This window comes from Nyctereutes procyonoides, unplaced genomic scaffold (genome assembly GCF_905146905.1).
Source record: "Nyctereutes procyonoides isolate TBG_1078 unplaced genomic scaffold, NYPRO_anot_genome, whole genome shotgun sequence".
Classification (NCBI taxonomy): Eukaryota; Metazoa; Chordata; class Mammalia; order Carnivora; family Canidae; genus Nyctereutes; species Nyctereutes procyonoides.
Window position 1 is genome coordinate 21,323,609 of NW_026575142.1, and position 11,011 is coordinate 21,334,619.

The following is an 11,011-nucleotide window of genomic DNA, read 5'->3' on the forward strand; positions in this document are numbered from 1 at the left end:
ATACTTGACATTCTTTCACGATCTGACTCCCAAGGCTCACATTTCACTTGAACAGTGCAAACTACTGTTCCTGGAAGGGGAGGCCACTAAGGATTTTGAAGATGTGGCTAACTGGTCATCCACGAGAAATAATTCTGGGCATTTGGCTAGAGGAACCCAGTGTATAAATCACTGCTGTGGACTAGACACATGGTGCGCACTCATAGACCTGTGTTTCCTTCTAGATGCCTCATTCCAGTTGTTTGCCATCATGTTGCTGATTGGCAACTGTTGCTTATTAACCTAGACACTGGCGAGTGATTTTTGGTTTTGGGTGATCTGAATTAGAATTAAGAGGAAAAGAAATCCAGGGTAAAGAGAGGTGGTTTTCTCCGCTTGGAACTCTGACAGGAAAATAAAGTATCTTTTCCCTGAGAGAAAAATGAAGACCCACATGATCGTTTTTATGTAGTTGAAATCACCCACATTGTGACTAAAAATGAAGTCCTCTAAGAGTCTCTAGCAAGACACCTAGTTAACAAGACAGTCAACTTAGATTTTTGTTTTCACTTTACCTCTTAAAGGTAATACTTCCGTTATTTGCCTTAATTAAAACTGATAACATTTGCTAGGATTATTTCCTTTTTAATGTAAGGTGTGAAATATAAATATACTAGGAGTTATAGAAGAGACCGGATCAAAATAGGAAAAAAAAAAAAAAGAAAAGTACTGTTTTGGAATTTTTCCATTTCTTTTGTCATTCTTAACATTGACTGAAATGTGAAGTCTACTTATCAGGAGAAAGGTAGCTATCTTCAGTGGAGTGCTTGTTCTAGGGATATTCCCTATCCTAATTAGCATGTTGTATAAATGACATATAAAATATCCATATTTTCACCTTTTTATATCTAAGCAAACTAGGTTTGGCTCAAAGGGGTTAAGTAACATGTAAACCCAGCCAGGTTCTAGACTCAGGTTTCTATGATACCAAAGCCTGTGCTGTTTTCCCTAATGCTACTACCTGCTTTTGTATAATTAGCTGAAAATTGTCTTGTAGCCTTCAAACCAACCTATTTCAGTTTGGGGGAGGCAGGCATTGAAAACTTGAGGTTTTTCTACTTGTTCACATTTAACTTGACAATATTTTTTTCTCTCAGTAGATCAAAATGAAGTAATTGTCATTCCACCGAACACAGACCATATGAAAAATGGAGTGAGGAGAACAGAAATCGATGTAGGAGGTGTTGCCGAAAATAACAACGTGGACATGGAAGTTGACAGACTATCAAACTACCAGGCACATAAAACTGATACTGCTGAAAGTTATAAGGAAAATCATCTGGCTGCTTCATTCGTACAAGACCAAAAACTGAATCAACTCAGGGAGGAAAAGACAAAAATGCAAGATGCAGCCATTCAGACAGTCCCTTCCGTTGACAGTTTTGATGGGAACCACCAAGATCATGATTTGTCTAGCTTCAAAGTTAATGAAAGCGTGCAGACTTCAAGTAACAATAAACCGACTCAACACTCATCTTTAAGTCCCCAAGATTCTGTAGATGCCTCAAGGAATTTAAGGAGTCCGGGCCTCCCGACGGTACAGTCAGATACTCAACTCACCATAGAAGATCCAATGTATACACATGGTGATGATGATCTTTTGCCTCCTCTAGATGGGATTGATAAAAATTCAACTGTTTCTCATATAAAGAATTATCCACTTTATAGACAAGACTACGATCCCAAGCCAAAACCTTCAAATGAAATCACAAGAGAGTACATACCTAAAATTGGAATGACTACTTATAAAATAGTGCCTCCCAAATCCTTGGAGATACTGAAAAATTGGGAATCAGAAACCCCTGGGAATAAGGATGACCAGGAGATACATACTTTAGGAAAAAAGCACATTCATGAAAATGTGAAAGAAACTGCCATGCAAACCGAACTTATTTCTGAAAGCCCGAAGGAGCCACAGGCAGACCTTAAATTGAAACCTACCGCGGGAACAGAGCATCAGGTGCCCAGCGTGGAGAGCTCGCCCCACGTCCCCCACATCGCCGTGGGGAAGCCCGTGAAACCTACTCCCAGAATGACAAAAGACACTGGCACAGCTCCTTTCGTGCCTAATTTGGAAGACATAAACCATATTTTGGAGTCAAAACTTAAATCTCGGGTTTCAAATCCCCAGACCAAACCAAGTTCTTTTTTCCTGCAGATGCAAAAAAGAGTTTCAGGCCACTATGTGACATCTGCGGCTGCCAAGAGTGTCCAAGTGGCCCCCAACCCCGCTCCAAAAGAACTAGTAAAGAAAGAGGAGGAGAGGGATGCGATACCTCCTCCGGAGCAAACTCTTTCTCCCTTAAGCCAAGCAACTCCATCCCTCCCACAGCCCCCTGTTAAAGGCCCCGTCGGTGCCCTCGGTGACCTCAGCAAGGAGAAGCCTATGGAAGCCTCTCCTCCTCCCAGCTCCCCTGCTCCTCTCCCTGCGAGTCAGTCAGCAGCGCTGAACCTGAAGACTTTGAAAACTTTCGGTGCCCCGAGACCTTACGCGAGCTCTGCTCCCTCACCCTTCGCCCTCGCCGTAGTGAAACGGTCACAGTCCCTCAGCAAGGTGCGCAGGGGGGCGGGCGGGGACGGTGCGGCCACCCCACCTCCACCCGACACAGAAGGGCAGGCTCCGTCTGTAAATCAGCTCGCGGGCATCCCCCAGCTATGCGTGAGTGATAAGGTAATGTCACCCTTTTAAAAACAAGGGCTCATCATAACAACATGGTTTAAGTGGGGCTTGACTTGACAGGCATGTTGCTATGTTTGTGTGTTACTTAGCTCCGAATTCCTATTTTTTTTTTAAAGATTTTATTTATTCATGAGAGACATAGAGAGGCAGAGACACAGGCAGAGGGAGAAGCAGGCTCCACACAGGGAGCCCCATGTGGGACTCGATCTGGGGACCCCAGGATCACGCCCTGGGCTGAAGGCGACGCTAACCTGCTGGGCCACCCGAGCTGCCCCCGGAATCCCTATTGATCTAGTAGCAAGCTACCACAGGGAGAAAAGAGTAGCAACGCATAAAATCTGATTGTTAACTCTCAGTTCTTCTAATTCATGGAACGTGATTGGGCACTACTCTAGGGTCATCGTTCTAGGATTGTATCATTAGCAGGTATTACAGTTTCTTTGCTCATGCATTTGCGCCGTGTACTGGTTTCTGGTTCTGACTCTCTGCTTTCCTGTTTTGCTTATCTCAGTTTGTTTACGACTTCTCTGGACCTTCTGGCTTATTTTCTTCTCCGAGTCTACATAATAGCAAAATAAATAGTTTTAATTATATAGAAACATAAGCAGTATTTAAGGACTAGATAAAATAACCAAACATTTCTCAGCTGTGCATTTTCCATCACATACACTCAACCAGAATTCCTAAACATCGACACATATAATTTAAACCGAAGCCAGAGATTAAATAGGTAATTTTCTTAATTTCCCATTTTTCTTAATGCAGTGTCAACTTTTCCAGTTATTGGTATGTTGACTAAAATGTCATTTAGCCACTGTCTAACTTTAGTAACTTACATCAAAAGGGTCATTTGCTGACTTAGTGTTTGGTCAACTGAGTAGTGTAATTTGCTAGATTCAAACAGGATAGTCAGAGGAAAGGATGAAATTTAGAGTATGCATTACAATAATCCCCGTGCAGTTTTTAAAAAATATTTTGTGTACCTTTACTCTGATAGTGTTTAAAGATTACTTTCTGGAACTGTGTGACAGTTCCAGAGGTATTTTATACAACTTTATCAAACATTCCTAGAGTAACAGAACATTAACGATATTGCCAAATAAAGATTTTTCCACAATCTCAAAGCAATAGTCATCTCGAGGAATATTTCTTTATATATTTCACATTTATGTTTCTTAGCTTGGATATAATGTCAGGAAGAGATGTATGATCTAGAGATTAATTCTTTTCTTGGGAACAAAGCCTGTGTTTCTTCTTAGGATGGAATGCCATTCCCAAACAACAGAAGTTTGATTTAGATAATACAGTTTTTGAGTCACTGCCTGGGCTCTGTTTAGCTCATCTTTGGTGAAGACGTTTGGCGGTTTAACAAAAGACATTTTTAAGATCATTTGATAATAGTTTCCAGTTAAATCATAAATATTCTTTCCTAAGAAGTCTAATTAAATTTTTGATTCTTAAATTTGGAAATTGCTAATACCTACTTTTAGTCCATTAAAGTAAAAAATAAAAGGAAAAATAAGACATGGTCATCACTTAGCCCCTGTGACTTCCAGGGCCCCAAAATAAAGCAATTACATGTAGCATAGTCATTAATACTCCTTTATTTGAAAATACGTTAGGTTCAACCAATAATAAAATCATCAATCTGTGCATTTTGTACTGTCAAAAACAATAATTTCACAACCTAGTATGTCGTAACTATAAAAATGTGGCATTTTTTTAGTCTGTGGAATTTTTATCATTATTAATTTGGCTCTTCTCGCCTACTCCACTGGCAAAATCAGCACCGTCTGACCCAAGGACGGTAAAATTACCGCTGTTTCATAAAGCGAAGAGCAGTGCCCCTTGTCTCACTTAGCCTCCTGGTTGAGGGAGGGCAAGGGGTGCCCTCGCCTTCCAGCTGAGTGCGGACCCAGGACCGCGTGGCGGAGGGCACGGCCTGGCAAATGGGCATCTTCAGGAATACTGGTGATGGATCTTTTTTTTTTTTTTTTTTTAATGGCCCATTCTTCGCCTGGTATTCACATGAATATTTTGCATTTATTTTTATAGGGGAATAACTCGGCACATAATGAGCAGAATTCCCAAACACCATCTCCAACAGACTGCCCGTCGTTCATTCTTCGAAGGCAAAGTTCCTTGACCTTGCAGGGCCCTGACCCAGAGCAGGCCCGACAGAGCTTGCTGACCGCCATCCGCTCGGGGGAGGCCGCAGCCAGGCTGAAAAGGGTGAGTCGTCTGACCCCTGCCGGGGGTGGGGGGGCTGCTAGGGAGGCCCAGGTGCCCCCTTCTGTGCGGGGGTCGCTTCTGAAGTAGAAGCTGCGACAGCCCGGGTGCTTGCAGGGCCTTGAGGTGGGCCAGGACTGGGCTCGAAGCACCCTCGGGAAATCCTGCTTGTAATAGCCCCAAGTACACAGGACCTTAATACCCGAAAAGAAGAGAAGCACCGTGTTCAGAGTGGACCATCAGATAGGATAAACTGGGCAAAATGCAGCCACACGCCGCACCCGTGTAAAGACCTGTAGAAATCTGTATGTGTAAGGTCTGGCAGATGCGTAGGTGGCAATTATTTTTAAAAGCGAGGAAGTAATTATACAGATCACACTAGGGTTACTTCCACAGGGAAAGGAAGGGGGTTGCTGGGGGCCTGTGGGAGCAAGACAGGCACACAATTGAAGAAGGACCCCAAAATCTTAAGTGATCAAGATAAATATCTTATGCAATATTTTGTAAATGTGCAAATGATAGACCTCTAGTAACAGAGAAAATGTCAACATTTTAAGTGAAGACAAGCTGGGTGGGGGGGAGGCGGAGCTGGAGCTATTCTTTTCCTGGCCTGGTGGTGGATTATATATGCATATATATTTGTGTTTGTTTTCATTGGGTTGTTTAGGTAAGTTCAGTGCACTTTTCTGTACACGTGTTATATTTCAAAAAATATTATATTGCAAAAGGCAGTAGAAATGGACACAAGAAGGCTCTAATTCCCTGTGATCTTTGCTTAAGCCCCATATTTCTGTCCTGTACTGAACATTCCTCCCAGTTTGTTTTAAATTCTAACATTTCTTTTATAGAACAACAGTTCGGGTGCCAAATAAAATCTTCAGTGATTTTGACAGTAGGTTTAGATTGTTCATCAGAAAGTTGGCTCCAGGTTTGCCTATATTTTGGCACCCAAATGTTCAATTTAACTTCAGGTACCAACCTGCCTTATGGCTCTGGTTCATACTCACGTAATTAACCTTCATTATAATAATTGGTTCGCATTAGAACAATTATCTAGTTGACTGCTCTAGTGTAAATGTGGTCATGAACATGCCCTGTTTTTTTTCATATTTCTTAAGATTTTTTGTTTTCCACACCTTACCCCTATTTGACCCCAGTGTAGTCACGGAGATCTGTCTTCTTCTAAGGTTTTAATAAATCTTATTCAATATTTCATAAAATGTGGTTGGTGTTAAGATTTATGTGTGAATCAGCAAATTGCTTTCAGAGAATAAGAGATTAGGTAACCTGTTGTCACTGACTTGTGTTGATGCAAGAACGATTTTGGCTGCTCTTGATTCTTACTGATGTTTCAGTCACTAAAAGTCATCACACTATTACAAGTAGAATATACATTTGTAAAAATAAAGTCTGAAAATAAACTGATGAATGGCATTCGGTAGTTGATATTAACCATTTCCTCAGAATGTAAAATTCATCTTTGGCTACATCAAAACCTTAGAAGGAAGAAAAAAAACTAGCTAAGTCACCCAGAATCTTGCTGGCTTGGTTTATTCATTGAATTGCTCTGCTTTTGATTCATATTTCCTCGATTGGAATTTCAACAGTCCAAAGGCTTCAGGTTGGCAGTTCTTGCCATATATTTTTAAATTAAAAATAAATGATGGTTTCATAGTTAATGTTTCTCACAAGAATGAGAAAGCTACGTTGAATATTCTTGAAAACTCTTTAAAGGATACACAGTCAACTAGCAGATGCTCTCAACACTAAATTCTTTACTTTAAAAACATGTCTTTATTGTGTCATGTTCATTATTCAAAAAATTCAAGCAGTACTTTATAAATGCTTATAAAAAGTCACCATATTCCGTTCAAGAAATATTCATTGATCTACACTGTGCCAGGCACTAAAATAAACATGCGTATATCGTGGCATTACATTAGACAAGGCTTCTGGCCTTCCAGAATTTATGGGCTAGTCTATAATGATGTCTTCTCATGCTTGAAAGTTTAGTGTACAAAATTTTAAATATCAAACAAAATACCATTCTCCCCGCTAAGTAACTGCTCGTGATGGATTACAGTGAAACCTTCCAGACCACTTTAGTAGTATACAAACATATTTAAATACATACAAAAATAGAATCCTGTAAAAGATTCGTAAATATCTCTTTGAAATTTTCTGTCTTATGTACACACACACACACACACACACACACACACACCCCAATTCTTTTAAGACTACATAGTATTTGACTCTATGAATGAACCATGGTTTATTTGTTCCTTACTGATGGACATTTAACTGGATACTAGTTTTTCCATTCCATAAATGGTGCCTCAGTAAACATCTCTTACTTGTATTCGAGTCATCGGTGTGTTTTTTAAATGCTTAAAACAAAAAAAAATAAATAAAATAAAATAAAATATAAATAAATGCTTAAAATTTCTTTTACTTTACAAAGAATTATAAAAACTGCAATTTTGGCAATAATCACAAAAATAATCCCTAACACTGAAACTTTGGGCCCAAGTTACATAATGAAAAGTCACTACCTGTCTGCTGCTGTCTGTTGACCATCTTGGAAAGGAATCCCACAGGAATACTAAACAAAATGCAGATGAATTTCCTTCCCCTGGTGGCAACATTTCTTTTAGCTTTTATTTTTTTTTTAAGATTTTATTTGACAGAGGAGAGAGAGGGAGAAGCAAGCTGGATCCAGGGATCCTGGATCATGACCTGAGCTGAAGGCAGCTTAACCACCTGAGTCACCCAGGTGGCATCTTTTAGTGTTTTTATTTCAGGTGGATGGTGGCAACACTCTATGCATCCCGGATTCATAGAGAGCCAAACAAGCTGATTAGTGTAGATGACCAGTCTTTGTTTAGTAAAAGGCAATGAATGAAAAAACCCAATCCAAACTAAATTTGTCCACTGTATTTTCCTTTCCACTGACTTTGTTGCTGGCAGAACCACTGGACTTTTGTACTTCAGGTCTCTTCCTGTGAGAAGATGATAACATTTGGTTAAGAGTCTAAATGAGTCAGATTGTAATCTAGAGATTAACCATTTTTCTTAAAATACTGTCATTTTATGTATGATTATTTCAAAATATTATACCTATTTACTCAACAGAATGCAAATGACTTTTAAAAATCGTTCTAAACAACTTGGAATTTAGGAAATTCTTTGTGTATTTCATTCACTTACCACTTGTAAATAGGAGACTTTGCCATAGAATTTTGGAATTAAGAGATTATTGGGAGAAAAAACTACTTTTCATTCTGTAGCTGTTTTGGCATAGCAGTCATAGATTTGACTTTTTTAGTCCTTTTTTTTTTTTTTAAAGAAAATTTTATTTATTCATGAGAGACCCAGAGGGAGAGGCAGAGACACAGGCAGACGGAGAAACAGGCTCCACCCAGGAAGCCGGATATGGGACTCGATCCTGGGACTCCAGGGTCATGCCCTGGGCCGAAGGCAGGAGCCAAACTGCTGAGCAACCCAGGAATCCCCTAGTCCTTTATATGAAAACTTTTATTTTTTTTTAAAGATTTTATTAGCACAAGCTGGGGGAGGGAGAGAAGCAGGCTCCCCACTGAGCAGGGAGCCCAGTGTGGGGCTCGATCCCAGGACCCCAAGATCATGACCTGAGCCCAAGGCAGACGCTTGACCAACTGAGCCACCCAGGTTCCCCTATATGAAAGTATTTTAAAAACGAGAGCTGTATTTTCTTATAAAGAAGGGGTACCTGGAAGGGGAACTTCAGGTTACTATGTAACATTGATACAAAAAGTGTAAAATGCTTTGCTTTGTGGAATTCACTTTATTTTTCTACATTCTCCAAGGCACTTTTGGGGAGCCAGAATTAATTTAGCAAAAAATGCTCTTCAACAGCTTGGCCTGCAGTCTGTTTGTGCTCTTGTCCTTTGAGTTGATTTGGTAATTTTGTAAAGACTAAGATGTGTTAATGGATTATTTAACTTGTTTGTTGTGGAAATAACAACTCTCTCGTTTTTAATTTTATGGTAGAGTGAACATTTATTCTTGATTATTTGTGATTTATTGAATACTAAATGCTAAATATTATTTACAATTAAGCAGAAGTTAAAATGCGGTAATTGTTGAAAATTGAAAATTAGATTGCTTTCTCATTTTAAATTGATGGGTTCAAAATGTGTTTCTTTCTCTTAGGTTACTGTTCCATCAAATACAATATCCGTGAACGGAAGGTCAAGACTCAGCCATTCCATGTCCTCTGATGCCCAGGATGGCCACTAAATGTTGCCCTGTTACAATGTACACTTCCCCTCTGCTTCACAGAACAACTTCATACTAATGGAGAATGTTGGCAAATGTATATTCAGATGTACACTAATATATTGTCAAAGTGTAAGAATTTGTGCTGTGGCTTTTAATGCCAAAAGAATTACAGAATTTATAAGTTATGATATTTTTTGGCCTTTTTTTTTTTTTTTGCCTTAAAAGCTGAATATGCTGCTTTAGAACTTTAAGACAAGGTGTTAATGACTTTCATTTTTTTTTTCAAATGAGAAATAGTCACCTTTTGTTGATTTCACTTACTGACACATTCTCTACAATGGTGACTTCAACAAAAGGATCCATGGAGATTCGTAGACTTCTATTTGTGTGATACATAGCAAATGTAGATCTAACATTTACTGCCTCAATGTTACAGTTTAATTGGAAATGTTTATAAGTTATATTAAAGTCTCTTGGCTGAAAGTATGATCTAGAGAACTAATATCAAACAAGTATATTCGGTTCAACAGTTAATTAAAATGATGAATCACTTAGTGTGCAAGTCTGATCTTGTGTGTTCTTCATGTAATTACAAAATCAATGTCAAATTTATGGGAAGCTCATAGTATTTTAATATTTTATTAACATGGAACATTTGTTTTTTTAATCTTTAGAACTTAAATTGCACACAAAACATTTTAAATATTTTTTTGTATATAATCGTGACATTTGTCATCACACAGATATTACACATTTATGTGCCAGAAGCCTTAGAAATCACCTTATGAAAATGTTGATCTATTGGGACAATTTATTTCACTTTTGATATGTAGTGAGGAATAGGGGTTAGTCAAGGTCCATACTGGAAAACTTCAAAGGCTATTTGGAGGTTCCAGAAATTCTGGTTTTAATTAAAATGATAAAGACATTATGTAGTTCAGATGCTAATGTTCTAAGTAATAATATATATTTACATTAAAGCTAAAACTGTTAAGCAAAACCATGCCTAATTTGCTGGTTTATAACTGTACTGGGGTCTAGAGCTCATTCATGTTCTAGTCCTAATCTAATAGCTCATTCTAAAAGCTTGGTCAAACAAGTTGGTGTTATGTTGGTTTTCACTAAAGCTCTTGGGGTATCTGCCTCTTTGGAAAATGTGTTGATTTTTCCCCCTCTGTTTAATAAAAGCAAGTTATATATTTGGTTTGTGTCAAGCAGCATACTTATGAATTTCATCAATCTATCTCTATGAACCAGTGAACAAATAAGTCATAGTAAGGCCCATCATTCATCAGGGCTCTCTGGTATACATGTAGCCCCTTCAGCTCCAAAGTGCGTGATCTAAGCATATCAAATGCTTAGCATAGTTCCTGATGCATGTAGGTGCACACTGTTAAATGTTGCTATTTCCTTAAATCAGACTTGAAGAGACCCTCATATATGGAAACTTAAGTTCTGTTATCGTAAACCAATAGCGAAAGGAGTGACTTTTGTAAAATTATGATTGATTATCCACATGGAAAAAAGTAAATTTTGATCCCTACTTCAAACCATAAATACATCTGAGTTGGATTAAAGACAACTTTTATTTAAAGATTTATTTGAGTGAGAAAGCGTCAGGGGGCGGGGGCGGTAGGGGCAGAGAGAAACTCAAGCAGACTTTGCACTCAGCATGGAGCCTAATGTGAGGCTTGATCTGATGACCCTGTGATCACGACCTGAGCAAAAACCAAGAGTTGCATGCTTAACCAACTATGCCCCCGGGGCCCCTAAATACAACTTTTTAAAGTAATATTTTAA

General features: G+C 38.8%; 1 protein-coding gene across 8 annotated transcripts in view; it reads left to right on the forward strand.

The window, feature by feature from the left end:
- COBLL1 (cordon-bleu WH2 repeat protein like 1) overlaps positions 1–10,413 on the forward strand; it is a 157,883-nt gene extending 147,470 nt beyond the window's left edge. For 5 of the 8 annotated variants that reach the window (XM_055307732.1, XM_055307729.1, XM_055307733.1 and 2 more), the window contains 3 exons: positions 1,137–2,710; positions 4,775–4,951; positions 9,143–10,413. In XM_055307732.1, coding sequence (XP_055163707.1) covers positions 1,137–2,710; positions 4,775–4,951; positions 9,143–9,229 — 1,838 coding nt within the window. In that variant the 3' untranslated portion in view covers positions 9,230–10,413. The remainder of the gene's footprint in view (positions 1–1,136; positions 2,711–4,774; positions 4,952–9,142) is intronic. The other 3 variants (XM_055307730.1, XM_055307735.1, XM_055307736.1) reach the window with 1 other exon arrangement.
- Positions 10,414–11,011: the final 598 nt, after the last annotated feature.